We start from the raw sequence: 17,860 nt of genomic DNA on the forward strand, positions 1-17,860 counted from the left end.
CTTCTGACCCTGGAAAAATCATGGAGCAGATCCTCAAGGAATCCATTTTGAAGCACTTGGAGGAGAGGAAGGTGATCAGGGACAGTCAACATGGATTCACCAAGGGCAAGTCATGCCTGACCAACCTGATTGCCTTCTATGATGAGATAACTGGCTCTGTGGATATGGGGAAAGCGGTGGATGTGATATATCTTGACTTTAGCAAAGATTTTGATACGGTCTCACACAGTATTCTTGCGAGCAAGTTAAAAAAGTATGGATTGGATAAATGGACTATAAGGTGGATAGAAAACTGGCTAGATTGTCGGGCTCAATGGGTAGTGATCAACGACTCTATGTCTAGTTGGCAGCCGGTATCAAGAGGAATGCCCTAGGGGTCGGTGCTGGGGCTGGTTTTGTTCAACATCTTTATTAATGATCACAGAATCATAGAATATCAGGGTTGAAAGGGACCTCAGGAGGTCATCTAGTCCAACCCCCTGCTCAAAGCAGGACCAATCCCCAACTAAATCATCCCAGCTAGGGCTTTGTCAAGTCTGACCTTAAAAACCTCTAAGGAAGGAAATTCCACCACCTCCCTAGGTAACCCATTCCAGTATTTCACCACCCTTCTAGTGAAAAAGTTTTTCCTAATATCCAACCTAAACCTCCCCCACTGCAACTTGAGACCATTACTCCTTGTTCTGTCATCTGGTACCACTGAGAACAGTCTAGATCCATCCTCTTTGGAACCCCCTTTCAGATAGTTGAAAGCAACTATCAAGTCCCTCCTCATTCTTCTCTTCTGCAGACTAAACAATCCCAGTTCCCTCCGCTCTCCTCATAAGTCATGTGCTCCAGCCCCCTAATTATTTTTGTTGCCCTCTGCTGGACTCCTTCCAATTTTTCCACACCCTTCTTGTAGTGTAGGGCCCAAAACTGGACACAGTACTCCAGATGAGGCCTCACCAATGCCGAATAGAGGGGAACCATCATGTCCCTCAATCTGCTGGCAGTGCCCCTAATTATACAGCCCAAATTGCCGTTAGCCTTCTTGGCCACAAGGGCACACTCTTGACTTATATCCAGCTTCTCGTCCACTGTAATCCCCAGGTCCTTTTCTGCTTATCATCTTCTTACCATATTTTTGAACAATAAAAAAAAAGAAAAAATGAAAAACATTTTTTAATGTATGTGAAGAATCTAATTCTACCATTTAAGAGATAAGCTAATTCACCTTCCTCTATATGTGGCCTCAGATTTCATCATTATACACATGATATATATAATATATAACATATATAATTTTTCATGCGTTCATCAACAATCCTGCTTTTTTATCTGTGACTGAGTTCTTGCCTCACTGTGTATCATCACTAGTATTAAAGAACCTGTAGGCTGAAGGGTGGGCTCATTAACAAATGTAAAACCCTAATACTACTGACTAGTTTGCACAGGTGTAACTGACTCCCCTGTAACTGGAAATTACCAAACAGTCCTGTGGGTGATGTACAAAAAGGAATCCAAGCCAGCTCATGCCCACCTAACTGTCTGCTGTCCACAGAAATAAAAAGTAGTAAACAACTAGATTTGTCACTAAAATCTGACCGATTCACACAGGGAACACATCTGAATAAGATGATGCCATTTTTACAGTCAGTTTTCAAAGAGCTGAACCATCCACTAGTGGAAAGAGAACAAAAATTATTTAATTTTAACTTCCTACCCTTCTGGAGCCTAACCAATATGCAGCCCTCCAAACAGGGACTTGATAATAGTCACTCATTAGGTTATCTTCCTCCTCATGTCAGAGCAACCTCTTTGAGCACAATAAACCCACTAGGTGCCTTCTTCTATCTTGACTTTAGCAACGTTTTGATAAATAACTGCTACAACTAACAACCTAACAAATCATTATTGCAATCCACTCCCCACATAATTTAGCAAGTACAGGATCTGTCCAATTTCTAAGTACCCCTGTTTCCTGCAACAGTAAAAATCATGCTACTTGTATAGGTGGTGACCTCGGAGAATGTGAAATGGACAAAAGACTATTCAGTATCTCTCCCTCCCAGATAGGTTCCCACGGTTTTAGGAAAACAAGTATGTGGGGAGGGGATGAAACCCTTTAAACTATCTCAGTATTTGCTCCCAAAATGCACGCTGTTTGGCTCTGATTGTTTATTGATTTTCTGACCCCCAAAGAAGCAAATTGTACAAAGTATGTTGAGGGCTAGATTTTCAAAGGTGCTCAGCACCGAACAGCTTCCATTTAGGCACTTCAGTAGGTATCTAGATTTCTAAAAGTGCTCAGCACTTGAGAATAATGGGAGCTGCTGGGTGCAGAGCACTTGGGAAATCTGGCCTCTTCATTTAAGTGCTTCACAAGAAAAGAAAATGAACAGTTCCCCCTCCCTCCACACACACAATCCTATGGTATAAGGGAGTATTTGAGATCAGTTATTAGAAGGATTTTAATAATCATTATTACTTTTGATGAGGGAAAACCAAAGGGGTGGAGATGTATCTTTAAGTCTGACTTGAAGGCAATGAGATTAGTGGTCATAAAAACATCTCTAACCGTCTAAAGCAGTGGTTTTCAACCTGTGGTTCGTGGACCACTGAGGGTCTGCAGACAAAAATTTCCAAAGGGCGCTGCACCTCCATTCAAAATTTTTTAGGGGTCCGCAAATGAAAAAAGATTGAAAACCATTGGTCGAAAGAAAAGCCCCATCAGTGGGGTTCCGTTTCTCTCTTTTCTAAAGCTAAGAAAAAGGCTACTGCTACCCCTATCATTGGTTGATTATGCGCTACTGGGGTATTCAAACAATGATTCATTAAATCCCTTCAAAATCTGTCACTAAATCTCAAGAGGCCTTTTGTATTATATAGAGGAGAAAAAACAAACATGAGAAAGCTTTATCCACTGGGCTTAATTTTAAAAATAAAATACTGAGTGGTCACACAGACAGATTCTATGAAGGTGTAGAATACGAAAGGGTGTGGGGACCAGATTATGCGTAGTTTTCATGCAGGTATATAGGAGGGGAGAAGCCTTTTCTTCCTGTTGTACTCTTTATGCATGGGCCAACCTCAGTTTGAGTCCCTGTGCTCTCCTAAGTGAACAATCGATCTCTGTTGGTGCCCCTGTAATGCAAGGCACCTCAAAAAGGCCGGGGGGAGGAGGTGTGGGGGCAGATACTTGGCTATTTTCCCATACATAGATGCTGCATTCTCCTAAGTGGTAGTGAAATAAGTATGCTTTCCTTGCACACCTCTGCAATGTTTCCTACACTGCCTGCTGTGACACACTTATGTGAAAGGCACAATCTAATTCTAAATGTATTCTGGGTTCAAGCCTGTATATAAAACCATAAAAAAGTAGATATACCACATTTTATTTAGGGACTTTTCATCCTAAAAATCAAATGAGTAAGGTCTTAAAAGTTAGTCTGTGCTGTAAAGGATATATTTGTTCCCAGAACAGTATATGGGATGAGGCCCCTGAAATGTACATGGAGCATATAACTACTTTCTTACTTGAAAAAAAGGAGGAAATGTAAGACGACTCAGAGGCTAATGTGTGATTCCTTGAATGATCTTGTTTCCCTTTCATGAGACAGTAAATCTCAAACTAGGAATGATCTTCATGGGCTAATTTTTTTAAAAGTAAAGACTGGTAAACTCAGAGATCGGGCACATGAAGATCTCTGTACGCTTTGCTGATCTGTAAATGTAACTGTCTGTATGAAAAGCAGCTGTTTAGTTTCCCTCTATTCAGGCTGAATGGACGACTGGACAGATTTACTGGATTTATCAGTATTCATTATCTCTCTAATCCCTTTGTCATCTGATTTTTGGAAGAGATTTTTGACATCTACTGGGAGGCTAAGCAACACTAGAAAGATGGTTCAATGTGTTAAGAGGCAGGCCCCAGAGTATTTGAAAAAAAACAGATGAGGCAAAATTGTAATTACTACAATAGATGCCGTGAGTAATTGTGCAGAGAGGCAATTTCATGATGAGAACAGCTGGATTCATTGGTAAAGAAGAGACCAACGGATCATTTAAAACAAAATGTTTAAAGTATGTAGAAGTTGTGAGTGTTTGTATTCCTATTCTCTTATGTTTCTAGACTGAGGGCAAGACTCTCAACTGGTGAAAATCCACTGACACCAATGGAGCTATGCCAGTTTACACCAACAGAGGATCTGCCCCTGTATATTCTGAATAGTCTGAATGATACTTCCTTTGGACTGCTCTGTACATGAGGCGATTTCATTCACAAATGACCAGGCTAGAATCTGGGGAAGTCTAGAGCCTGTACTCTGGTATACAGCACTATCACTCCTCTGGTGGCACTATCACTTTCTGCAGAATTTAAGTTGTCATTAAAAAAAAAAAAAAAAAGCCTCTGTCTGAGGTGGATGCTGCCAAGAAGAGGTGTTGCAGTCAATGCTCAATGCTCAAAAAAGGGAAGGAGGAGGATCCGGGGAACCACAGGCCAGTCAGCATCACCTTAGTCCCTGGAAAAATCATGGAGCAAGGAATCAATTCCTGCACTTAAGATGGAAGAATCCCATGCACTGCTACAGGCTAGTGACCGAGTGGCTAGGAAGCAGTTCTGCAGAAAAGGACCTAGGGGTTACAGTGGACAAGAAGCTGGATATGAGTCAACCGTGTGCCCTTGTGGCCAAGGCTAATGGCATTTTGGGCTGTATAATTAGGGCACTGCCAGCAGATTGAAGATGAATCAATTGGTTCATGTGGAACGGGGATGAATTTTGGATGTGGTCTAAGAGTACCGAAAAAATATTGTGTAGGGGGGATGTGCCATCAGAGCTGCCATTTCTCCTATTGTCCTGGCTGAGGTGATTGCTATCTGGAAGGCCATCTTTACTGAAAGGTGTGTAAGAGAGCAGGTGGCCATGGGTTCGAAGGGAGATCTAATCAGGCGTTTCAATACCAGGTTCAGGTCCCACAAGGGGGTAAGATGTTGGGATTGTGGGGAAATGTTTATTATACCCCCTGAGGAATCGTTTAGTGGTCGGGTTTGGTAGCACTGAGTATCCCTCTACTTGGTGGTGAAAAGCTGCTATAGCTGCCAGGTGGATCCTGAGGGAACTGAGAGATAGTCCTGAATGTTTTAGTCAGTACATAGCCTAGGTCTTTGGAAGAGTGATGGATGTTGGGGAGATTTGATGGGAAGTACACTAATTTCAAAACCTGGACCATTTTTGTAGGTAAGTATGGTGTGTTGAGGACTTTTTACTGCATAGTAATACCTCCTTCGAGCAGAAGCTCTATATACGTTTAAACCATGGAGTCACGCCTTGAGGCAAAGAATTCCCAGGTGGGATGTAGGGTGCATCCTTCGTTTTGCAAGAGGCAGCCTGGAGTGGATTGGAGAGAGATCGGCAGGCATGTCGCAAGATGTGAAAGGTAATTGTATCAGTTCTGTCTCAGCCAAGTGGGAGCAATCAATATGATATGTGCTCCTTCTCTTTTTGTTTTTAGTAAGACCTTTGCCAGTAAGGGGAATGGAAGAAAGTCATAGAAAGGTCCCTGCCCTGGGGAGATGGAGAGCCTCACCCAGGGAGCATTGCCCCATCCCTGCTCTGGAGCAATAGCATGGACATTTTTTGTTCAGGTAAGTGGCAAACAGGTCTGTGGTTGGTGTTCCCGATTGCCTGAATAGGTCATGAGGTATCGTTGTGTTTATCTCCCACTCATGGCCGTGTAGGAATTTGCAACTGAGACTATCTGCTATTGAGTTTTGAGTGTCTGGAAGGTAAGCTGCTGATAGTGTGACATCGTGGGAGATGCACCAGTTTCATTGCTTCTGCACAGAAGGAGAATGATCTAGCTCCTCCTTGTCAATTTATGTAGTACATACACGCGATGTTGTCTGTTAGGATTCTCATGTCTAATGCCTTGATCAGTGGGAGGAAATGAGTGCAGGCCTCCTGAGTTCGAGGGAGTTGATGTGGAGGGATATCTCTGTAGATGACAACTTGCCTTGTGTTGTCAGGTCATTTAGATGTGCATCCGATCCTATGAGGGATGGGTTGGTGGTAAGAAGCAGAGACGGAGAGGTTTGCAAAAAGGGAATCCCTTTTCAGACATTTCTTGGGTCTTTTCACCACTCCAAGGAGTTTTTGACTCTGGTGGGTAGTGACAGGGGTTTGTCTAGCCTGTCTCTGTTTGGTCTGTAGACTGAGCTGAACCACAAGTGAAGTCATCGCATGTGAAGCCTGGCATGCGGTACTTCTGCTGTGCCCATGGCATATGCCTCAAAAGTTTGCGGCAGTGTTTGGCTGACATTTGTGGGCTGTTTTAAACGGTCTCTATGAGTATGGTCAAAGAGAGGAATCTGTGCTGAAGTAGGAGGGCTCTGGCCTGTAATGAGTCAAGCTCAGTGCCTATGAACTCCAGGAGCTGCACTGGAGTGAGGGTTGATTTCTGGGAATTGATCGGTAGGCCCAATTTCATTACCAAGTCTACTGTGGATCCGGTGAATCAGGCGAGCCTCTTGGAAGGACTGGCCTCTGAGGAGACAATCATCCAGGTAGGGGTAAATCATGATCCCCGGGGAATGTAAGTGTACTGCCACTACTAAGAGAACCTTGGAGAATACTCTCAGAGCTAATGACAGCCCGAAGGGGAGTACTCTGTACTGGTAGTGGTCATGTCCTAGGGTAGGTCTGAGGAACCGTCTGTGGGGCAAGATTGAGATCAAAAGTAAGCGTCCTGAAGGTTGAGGGCCAAAAACCAGTCTCCCTGTTTCAGGCTGGAATAATCGTTGCTAGAGTGACCATCTTAATTTTTTGAGCTTTGACATATTTTTTGAGTGCTCTGAGGTCTAGTATGGGTCTCCAACCTCCCTTCCTCTTGGGTATTAGGAAATAGCAAGAGTAAAAACCTTTGCTTCGTAGAGGTACTGGTTTTATCGCTCTGTCTATTTCTTGTCATACTAAACTCTTGTGAGAAGGGTCACTGTAGAGGGAGAGGGAAGAGTGTTGTGAAGGGAGTAAGGCGGTAAAATGGATGGAGTACCCAGTGCAAACAATTTCCAAGACCCAGTGGGGCTGTCTGAGGGTATGCTCGGGGAGCATGGCAGGGCTGCGGGGAAGTTTCCCATGCCAGAAGATGACTCGGTGCCGAAGTCCCGGTCCCAAGAAGAGGAGACTCCAGTACGTCGGATACATGGAGGTCTCTCAAGAGCCAGAATTCCAGCAGTACCAACCGATTCGGTGCCACTGGTGGTATTGAGGGGGTTGGTGATCTTGCCCACACCAACTGCTCCAGTGCCTGATGGGGCATCGATGACAGTGCTGATGGAACCATGTGTACTGGCAGTGTCTTCTTAGTGGAGTGAGTCTTTGGGTGCCGTTGACTCTATGCCTGTACCCATCAGGTCTTAGGCACATGAATGACACCTGGCACTCCAGATTTTTGTGAGCCATGATAACAGGCTGGGACTGTCTTGTACTGATGGTGCCGAACGTGCTAGAGAATATTTAAGGCTGACTTGGGGCTCATTCTGGGGACTTCCTACTCTCTTTTTCAATGACTTACGAGAGGAGTCAGCAACTGATTTCTTCAACCCACAGTCCTTGGATGTTGAGGGCTGTGGGGAAGACTCACATCTGCCAGGTGACTCTTGGCATGGGTCCGGGAACAGTTGGAGGGCTGCCTCCATGAAGATGATCTTCTGTCTCAACTCCCTGTCCTCGCAAGACCTGGGCCTGAGTTACTGGCAGAGACAATATTTCTGTGGAATGTGTCCTTCCCCATGGCAGCGTATGCACCGGGAGTGCTTGCCTGCTACGGGGATAGCCTCTTTGGAGGAAAGGCACTTCTTGAAGCCCGGTGAACAGGGCATACCCCGTTGGTGGAAGAATCCCTGATGAAAAAGGGGGGAAACAAAGTCTTTTTGTTTTCTTTGCGAAGAAAGTAAAATGAGAAAAACTACAACTAAGACTGGGGAAACTAACTAGCTATAGAAATGTAAAAGAAGGTAATGGTTGGAAATGGACTGCTAATCGATCCATCTCTAGCCAGGGCAGTTGAGAAGGAACTAAGGAGTTAGCCCACACATGCTGGCTAGCCTCGTGCACCAGGAGAGATAGCGCACGCGTGGGCATAATAGACCCTGCTACCAAAGTTCTCTGATCCGCAATGCAGGAACACAAGCACACCTACAGTGGAACGCCCATAGGGACCCTAGTCGAACAGGAAGGGTTACATACACAGGAGTGTATAACATGGAGGTAATTGTAGAACTGTAAAGACCTCCCACACAGGAAGCATTACAGAGATTTAGGAGACTGTAACATATCTAATCACATTAATCTCTAATTTGCCACAATCAACTGCTCAAATTAGATGCTGCATAAGGACTCTACTGAAAGTCCTGGGAAGACTGGCAAGGAAAAAACTTACAGTATTTACAAAGTTATCACAGATATACCAGAGACAAATAGCCTAAAATGTCAGTCAATACAAGCACTAAATCTCTTTCCAGAGCCCTTGTGTGTCGCAATTATTGTATGGGGGTGTAAAAACCAAAAGGGGGGGGTGTCAAAAACTGACAAGGTGAGTTACACGCTGAAGTCCGATGTAAGAGTTCTGCAACAACAAAAGTTGAGAGGTGAAGGTATTAGTAATTCATAGCTGGAAGAGTTACAGAGTAACAAGGAATCAAAATATAGCAAAGCTTCTCATGTATGCACACAACACCCCTTTGATTATGCATACTCAGAAACTAGGGGCACCAGGCACTGCTGTAACTCTGGTGTTTCCTACTATTTACAGAATCTATTGAAATGTTCATTACCTTCATTGTAGTTACTTGCACTCATTTTGAGCCCTGGCACATTAACACCCTGAGCATGTTTCATTACTAGCTGAGATTCCCAGTTCCAAGTAAGCTACGGTTTTATTTCCCGAAAAGCCCCAATCCTCAGTTTGGTGACAGTGGATGCTCCTGGTCTAGAGTCTCACCTGTAAACCACAGCCGGGATACGCTTCCAGGACCGAAAGCTTGCCACACTCTCCAGCTCCTTGTCCGTGATCCAGGCGGGAACTATGAGCTCCTGTGGGTAGCTACCACAGAGCCTGAGTGGAAAGAGGAAGTGAAGTGTTAAATGTAGCAGACAAATAGCAGATACATAACCTACTGACAATATAAAATAAAAGGCAGTACAAGCAAACTAAGTGCTGTTCATTTCGCAACCCATACTATTTTGTGAGCTTTTGATCAATCATATATGCAGCTACAATCCTCTTTATCAGACATTAAAGAATACAGTGGACCAGAACCTTAGTTGGTGTAAGTCTGCATAGCTCCACTGATATCAATGGAGTAGTGCTGCTTTCACCATTTGAGGATCTGACCCAGCGTTTCCTTAGGAAAATTTTAACCCAATGGTTATTTAACTCCAGCTGCCAGGAACGCATCAAAACACAGAAGAGAAATTCCTCATCTTTCAATACCAAAGAGTTAGTAATTCCACTCTCTTCTATAAGCTCATATCACAAAGCCGCTAGGAATGGAGTCATTATAGTCTCGCAGAGTCGGTCAGCAGAGGATATATGTGTAAAACTGGACCAATGAATCAACCTATCAATCCCTTTTGGAAGGTAGGAACTGGATTGTGCTGATGTGTGGTGATCTGGCGAAATGGTACTTTTCCCTGTGGGCTGCCATCTTGTGCTCTAGAATTTAGTGAAAAGAGTGATGTGTGCTGAAATTACACAAATTGTCTGTAAGCTTAGCTTGGAGAGGTGTGAACAGTTCCCATTCATTGCTATAGTATATTAATTCTTAGACCAATTGATGTTTATATAAATGTCAACTTTGGTAACTACTTAGCCACTAACCCAAACTTGCAAGCAAAAAAAAGGATACTCATATTTTGAAGATCAGCTCAATCTACTATGCGTGGGTTCTCACTGAATCTCAGTGAGTATAAGGCAGGGGTCGGCAACCTTTCAGAAGTGGTGTGCCGAGTCTTCATTTATTCACTCTAATTTAAGGTTTCGCGTGCCAGTAATACATTTTAATGTTTTTAGAAGGTCTCTTTCTATAAATCTATAACATATAACTAAACTATTGTTGTATGAAAAGTAAACAAGGTTTTTAAAATATTTAAGAAGCTTCATTTAAAATTAAATTAAAATGCAGAGCCCCCCCGGACCAGTGGCCAGGACCTGGGCAGTGTGAGTGCCACTGAAAATCAGCTTGCATGCCGCCTTCGGCATAGTGTGCCATAGGTTGCCTACCCCTGGTATAAGAGAATACCAACACTCCTCTCCCTACCCCCTCCAATCTGACCAATGGTTGAAAGGAACCTTCCAAGAATGAACCATAACAGCAAGGTTATAATTCTAACCAAACAGAACTCTGGAATGACGGAACATCTTTGTCTTAGGCTGCTTTTCAGGCTGCCTAACTCTTCTCTGTAACAAAAAGCCTGTACAACTATGGAAGCAGCAGGAGACAAGGAGAAACAGCACGATAAGCCAGCCAGCTCTACACAGACAACACTAGTGGTCCACAGACCATCACTTGGGAACCCTTACCTTAATGTTTAAAAATTGTGTTTCATTTCTCACCCAAATTTAAGCAGATTTCTAGGAGAAAAATTGTGAGCCCATAAAGAATGTCTTCCACAGCTTGAGATAAATTGCAGGGAATTGAAAATATTTTCTTCCAATAAGGGTAACAAAAGTGGAAGTAGTTACAAAAAAAAGTTATGCATTTTCCCCCCAATTCAGGGCAACACATAAAGCATGTGCCTAAGTCTATCTCTATTCAGAAAAGCACTTAAGTACATGCATAAGTGTTTTCCTGAACAGGACTTTCCTGAATTTACTCCTCAGACTCTAAAAATGCCAAAGGGGAAAAAATTACGGTTTTTCTCCATTGTGCTTCTTTATTATGTATAAATAAAAAAGGCCTCTTTTCCTTTTTAAAAAAACCTTACACATGTCAAGAATATCTAGTCTAGTCTCCCTAGTTTTGTTGGAAGACTCCTGTGAAACTAGAGAACTGGAGTGGGAACTTTCTCAGATCTCAGTTCATAAGCCTGGGTCTTTGAATCTTCCACAAAGAGTTTTTCTTCCCCATTTTTGTTAGGTGTTGGAGGAAAATAGTTGCTAACAAAAGCAAAATATTTTAAACAGTTTGAATAAGAATCAATTCCCTTCTCATTTGGTCAGGTTTCACTCTTCTGTAATGTTACAGTCCCTCTAGTTCTCCTGTCCTCCGAGGAGTCTTCCAGCAAGAAGAACAGAAAATCAAGACCTGATATCTCTAATTAAAAAAATATATACTTGAAAGCCCACTTTAAGGCATTATTTATAAATACATAAATCAGCAAAAAGGGCATAAGCTTATTCTTCCCTTTTTGCAGATTATCTTTCATTGTAGAACGTCTCAATTTTAAAAAGTTCCAGTGATCTGCTACATGAGGATTGGTGTTTTGACAGGGCACTTGGCTGTGAAGCAACAGTCTACAGAGATCCATACAACTTACTTGTATTTCTCATTGATATTGGATATCCTCCAGGCATTGTTCATATCAAAACCCATCCGTTCAACTTCATTTTTAAACCTCGAAGTTACATGCTCCCCTGGATACCAAAGGCAGACAGAGGAAATAAATCAGAAACACAAGGAAAGGTTCCTACTTTCCAAAACAGGTTGAGAAAGACACCACTGCACTCATTCAGGAAACAGGAAAGTAACAGGCACTGTGCAGCAGGACACCTGTATACATTTTTAACCCCCACTTTGAAAAATCGATATCAAGCAAGAGTACAACTGTTTCCCTTGATGACACTCAGTAATTGACTCGCCACACAGTAAAGAATAACTAATTTTTTTTTTAACAGTATCGATTCTAAGTCCCTGTAGATTCATACAGGAAACACCAAACTGCTGTGTAGATAGCAGACCAGATTCAAACACATTAGGAAAAACAAGTATAATTTAGATGAGTATGCTCTAATGAAGTCCAGAATACAATCTACCACAGAGGGACAAGATCTATTAATGTCTCCTTTCCTGAGCTCAGGAGAGTTTTGTATCAATGAGAAATAAACTAAGCTCTGGTCTGCCTGATTCCCAGATCGAAGGAACAGATGGTCTAATGCAGCAGTTCTCAAACTGTGGGTCGGGAGCTCAAAGTGGATCGCGACTCCGTTTTAATGGGGTTGCCAGGGCTGGCGTTAGACTTGCTGGGGCCCAAAGCCGAAGCCAAAGCTCCACCACCTGGGACTGAAGCCAAAGCTCGGGGGTTTCAGCCCTGGGTGGCGGGACTCGGGTTACAGGCCCCTCACCCAGGGCTGAAGCCCCGTGGGCTTCGGCTTTGGCCTGTCCGCCTTGGGTGGTGGGACTCGGGCTTTGGCCCCCCATCCAGGGCTGCGGGGCTCAGGTGGGCTCAAGCTTCGGTCCCCCCTCCTGTGGTCATGTAGTAATTTTTGTTGTCAGAAGGGGGTCACGGTGCAATGAAGTTTGAGAACCCCTGGTCTAATGGATAGGGCAGTAGGGCACTAACCTGGAACTCAAGAGACCTTGGCTCAATTCCCAATTCAGCCATTCCTGTATGACCTTGGGACAAGTCACTTAATTTACCCTGAGCCTCAGTTTCTCATCCCTTCCTCACAGTGGTGTTCTGAGGTTAAAATTTATTAACAATTGTCAGATTCTGGCTGGGATGATTTAGTTGAGGATTGGTCATGCTTTGAGCAGGAGGTTGGACTAGATGACCTCCTGAGGTCCCTTCCAACCCTGATATTCTATTATTCTTAGATATTACTGTAACGAGGACCATACAAATTCCTAAATCAATACATTATGGCAACTGGAATGTTTACAATTTATTTTTGTACAGTGCCTTTTGAAAAAGTATCTCAATACAGTTGAAAAAAATTCAAGACAATAAAAAAAGTGAATCTGAGAGCCAGAAAGGATGCTAAAGGAGCACTCAAGGAAGATATGGCCATTCACAGAAACTTAATGAATTCTTTGCATCAGTCTTCAAGACTGAGTATGTGAGGGAGATTCCCAAACCTGAGCCATTCTTTTTAGGTGACAAATCTGAGGAACTGTCCCAAATTAATGAGGTGTCATTAAAGGAGCTTTTGGAACAAATTGATAAACTAAACAGTAATAAGTCACTAGGACCAGATGGTATTCACCCAAGCGTTCGGAAGGAACTCAGATGTGAAATTGCAGAACTACTAACTGTAGTTTGTAACCTATCATTTAAATCAGCTTCTGTACCAGATGACTGGAGGATAGCTAACGTGACGCCAATTTTTAAAAAGGGCTCCTGAGGTGATCCCGGCAATTACAGGCCGGTAAGCCTGACTTCAAACTGGTTAAAAAAAAAAAAAAAGAATTATCAGACACATAGATGAACATGATTTGTTGGGGAAGAATCAACATGTTTTTTGTAAAGGGAAATCATGCCTCACCAATGTACTAGAATTCTTCGAGGGGGTCAACATGAATGTGGACAAGGGGGATCCAGTGCATATAGTGTACTTAGATTTTCAGAAAGTCTTTAACAAGGTCCCTCACCAAACGCTCGTAAGCAAAGTAAGCTGTCCTGGGGATAAGAGGGAAGGTCCTCTGATGGATCAGTAACTGGTTATACGATAGGAAACAAAGGGTAGGAATAAATAGACCCTTTTCAGAATGGAGAGAGGTAAATAGTGGTGTCCCCCAGGGGTCTATACTGGGACCAGAACTGTTCAACATATTCATAAATGATCTGGAAAAAGGAGTAAACAGTGAGGTGGCAAAATTTGCAGATGATATAAAACTACACAAGATAGTTAAGTCCCAAGCAGACTGTGAAAAGCTACAAAAGGATCTCACTAAACTGGGTGACTGGGCAACAAAATGGCAATTGACATTCAATGTTGATAAATGCAAAGTAATGCACATAGGAAAACATAATCCCAACGATACATATAAAATGATGGGGTCTAAATTAGCTGTTACCATTCAAGAAAGAGATCTTGGGAGTCACTGTGGATAGTTCTCTGAAAACATCCACTCACAGGCAGTCAAAAAAGCTAACGGAGTGTTGGGAATCATTAAGAAAAGGATAGATAACGAAGACAGAAAATATCATATTGCCTCTATATAAACCCATGCTACGTCCACATCTTGAATACTGCACGCCCCATCTCAAAAAAGATATATTTGAATTGGAAAAGGTACAGAAAAGGCCAACAAAAATGATTAGGGGTATGGAATGGCTACCATATGAGGAGAGACTAATAAGACTGGAACTTTTCAGTTTGGAAAAGAGACGACTAAGGGAGGATATGATAGAGGTCTTGAAAATGGTGACTGGTGTGGAGAAAGTAAATAAGGAAGTGTTATTTACTCTCTCTCGTAACACAAGAACTAGGGGGGTCACCAAATGAAATTAATAAGCAGCAGGTTAAAACGAACAAAAGGAAGTATTTCTTCACACAACGCACAGTCAACTTCTGGAACTCTTTGCCAGAGGATGTTGTGAAGGCCAAGACCATAACAGGGTTCAAAAATGAACTAGGTAAGTTCATGGAGGATAGGTCCATCAATGGCAATTAACCAGGATAGGCAGGGATGTAAAGCCATGCTCTGAATTGTCCTTAGCCTCGGTTTGCCAGAAGCTGGGAATGGGTGACAGGGGATGGATCACTTGATGATTACCTGTTCTGTTCACTCCTTCTGAAGCACTTGGTATTGGCCACTGTTGGAAGACAGGATACTGGGCTAGATGGACCATTGATCTGAACCAGTATGGCCATTCTTATGTTCTTATGTATTGCCAGCCTGACAGCTTTCAAATCCAAACATTTCCATATAATTGTTTCCTGGTTGCAATATGCTTTTATGTTTCATACGAGCTACTCATCATAACTACAGACTTCATCAGTTAAGGAAGATCTGGTGACGCTTCACATAGTGAGCAATATTTCAGTCACCACTTAAATAAAACATTGTTACCTGTGGAGAATATATAGCCAAGCTGTTGCCAATAGAAAATATGACTGAAGCCATCTAGCTTAAAAACTTAAGATCCTTCTGGGAAAGAACAACTTTCTTCTATTGCATCAGTTTGTACAGTGTCAAAACCTTTCCTGCTAGCGTAGATACTTTTCTTAGTGAGACTACAATTGTTTTCCTACCTGTGTGAGATATGGAGTGAGAAGAAGACAACCTCTTAGTAACTAATGGAGCATCCCAGACAGTGGAGAAGTGCAGATTTTGTATCTACTACTATACATGGAGACACTAATTTTTCCTTATAATGCAATAGAATTAGTTTTTAGTCAGACGGTATCCGGTGATTTCCTCTGCACAGATGCAGCTCCAAGCCAGGGGACTCCCTCTATTCTGAATGGGAGGATACTCTTTCTGAGATGCCTAGTTCTCAACTGAGACTATATTTCCTGTGACTGGGAAAATTAAGACAAGTATTTCATGGGTCTACACCCTTCATAGAATCATAGAATATCAGGGTTGGAAGGGACCTCAGGAAGTCATCTAGTCCAACCCCCTGCTCAAAGCAGGACCTAATCCCAACTAAATCATCCCAGCCAGGGCTTTGTCAAGCCTGACCTTAAAAACCTCAAAGGAAGGAAATTCCACCATCTCCCTAGGTAACCCATTCCAGTGCTTCACCACCCTCCTAGTGAAAAAGTTTTTCCTAATATCCAACCTAAATCTCCCCCACTGCAACTTGGGACCATTACTCCTTGTTCTGTCATCTGGTACCACTGAGAACAGTCTAGATCCATCCTCTTTGGAACCCCCCTTCAGGTAATTGAAAGCAGCTATCAAATCCCCCCTCATTCTTCTCTTCTGCAGACTAAACAATCCCAGTTCCCTCAGCCTCTCCTCATAACTCTTGTGCTTCAGCCCCCTAATCATTTTTGTTGCTCTCCGCTGGACTCTTTCCAATTTTTCCACATCCTTCTTGTAGTGTGGGGCCCAAAACTGGACACAGTACTCCAGGTGAGGCCTCACCAATGTTGAACAGAGGGGAATGATCACGTCCCTCGATCTGCTGGCAATGCCCCTACTTATACAACCCAAAATGCCGTTAGCCTTCTTGGCAACAAGGGCACACCAGATTTTTATAGTTGATCTTGAGCCATAATCTATTCTAATACTCCATGCATTAAATAGGTTTCAGAATTCTACTTTCTATTATTTCTTTTATTTCGGTTTTCTGGTATTTAGATACATTTCAGTGCAATTTAGCATTCTTACACCAATTATGCCAAACCTTGGGGCACCTCCATAAAAAGAAATAAAATATAAAGTAGTGAAGCAATTTCCTTCATTATACCCTTAACTTAGTGGGTGTCTACCACTAATCTACTCTAGCTATAATTCAACTCTTAAAGTACAAAAACAACCATCACCAGTAATAAGTGAAACCCAGGGGAAGGGGAAATTGTCACAAAGGATAAAATGAGAAAATTAATAGGATCCAGTGATTTCCAATGGATAGGTTACACTTTCGGAGAAGTAGTTTTGACCAGTAAAAGTTAATCAAGGAGTAAATGCTGTGGTATACTCTAAATTAATGGTAGACTGCACCCATGCTTGCTCGGGGAACAGAACTACTAGGGAACTTCAATACCCGGAAAGATCATGGAGCAAATAATTAAGCAATCAATTTGCAGATACCTCGAAGATAATAAGGTGATAGGTAACAGTCAGCATGAATTTGTCAAAAACAAATCATGTCAAACCAACCTAATAGCTTTTTTTGACAGGGTAACAAGCCTTGTGGATAGGGGGAAGCAGTAGATGTGGTATATCTTGGCTTCAGTAAGCCTTGTGATACTGTCTCACATGACCTTCTAATAAACAAACTAGAGAAATGCAACCTAGATGAAGCTACTATACGGTGGGTGCATAACTGGTTGGAAAACCATTCCCAGATAGAAATCATCAGTGATTCACAGTCAAGCTGGAAGGGCATATCAAATGGGATCCAACAGGGATCAGTTCTGGGTCCAGTTCTGGTTAATATCTTCATCCATGATTTAGATAATGGCATAGAGAATAGGGAATACACTTATAAAGTCTGCAGATAATACCAAGCTGGGAGGGGTTGCAAGTGCTTTGGAGGATAGGATTAAAATTTGAAATGATATGGACAAACTGGTGAAATGGTCTGAAGTAAATAGGATAAAATTCAATAAGGACAAATGCAAAGTACTCCAGTTAAGAAGGAACAATCAGTTGCACATATATAAAATGAGAAATGACTGCCTAGGAAGGAGCATTGTGAAAAGGGATCTGGGGGTCATAGTGGATCACAAGATAAATATGAGTTAACAGTGTAACACTGTTGTAAAAAAAGCAAACATCATTACCTGTTAGGTTCACTCCCTCTGGGGCACCTGGCATTGGCCACTGTCAGTAGACAGGATACTGGGCTGGATGGATCTTTGCTCTGACCCAGTATGGCCGTTCTTATGTTCTTATCATTCTGGGATGTATTAGCAGGAGTGTTATAAGCAAGACACAAGAAGTAATAATTCTGCTCTACTCCACACTAATTAGGCCTCAACTGAAATACTGTGTCCAGTTCTGGATGCCACATTTCAGAAAAGATGTGGACAAATTGGAGAAAGTCCACAAAAGAGCAACAAAAATGATTAAAGATCTAGAAAACATGATCTATGAAGGAAGATAGAAAAAAATGGGTTTGTTTAGTCTGGAGAAGAGAAGACTGAGAGAGGACGTGATAACAGTTTTCAAGTACATAAAAGGTTGTTACAAGGAGGAGGGAGAAAAATTGTTCTTCTTAACCTCTGCAGCTAGGACAAGAAGCAATAGGCTTAAATT

At 42.4% G+C, this 17,860-nt stretch overlaps 1 protein-coding gene across 30 annotated transcripts in view; it reads right to left on the reverse strand.

Moving 5' to 3' along the window:
• MTMR3 (myotubularin related protein 3) overlaps positions 1 to 17,860 on the reverse strand; it is a 203,298-nt gene that overhangs the window by 37,010 nt on the left and 148,428 nt on the right. For 27 of the 30 annotated variants that reach the window (XR_010592866.1, XM_065568426.1, XM_005278810.4 and 24 more), the window contains 2 exons: positions 11,523 to 11,619; positions 8,986 to 9,099 (listed from right to left, as the gene is read on the reverse strand). Coding sequence is in view for 29 of the 30 variants with exons in the window: in XM_065568426.1 (XP_065424498.1) it covers positions 8,986 to 9,099; positions 11,523 to 11,619 (211 nt within the window). In the remaining variant the exon portion in view is untranslated. The remainder of the gene's footprint in view (positions 1 to 8,985; positions 9,100 to 11,522; positions 11,620 to 17,860) is intronic. The other 3 variants (XM_065568446.1, XM_065568439.1, XM_065568440.1) reach the window with 1 other exon arrangement.

The sequence above is a fragment of the Chrysemys picta genome, chromosome 15, assembly GCF_011386835.1.
Source record: "Chrysemys picta bellii isolate R12L10 chromosome 15, ASM1138683v2, whole genome shotgun sequence".
Lineage (NCBI taxonomy): Eukaryota > Metazoa > Chordata > Testudines > Emydidae > Chrysemys > Chrysemys picta.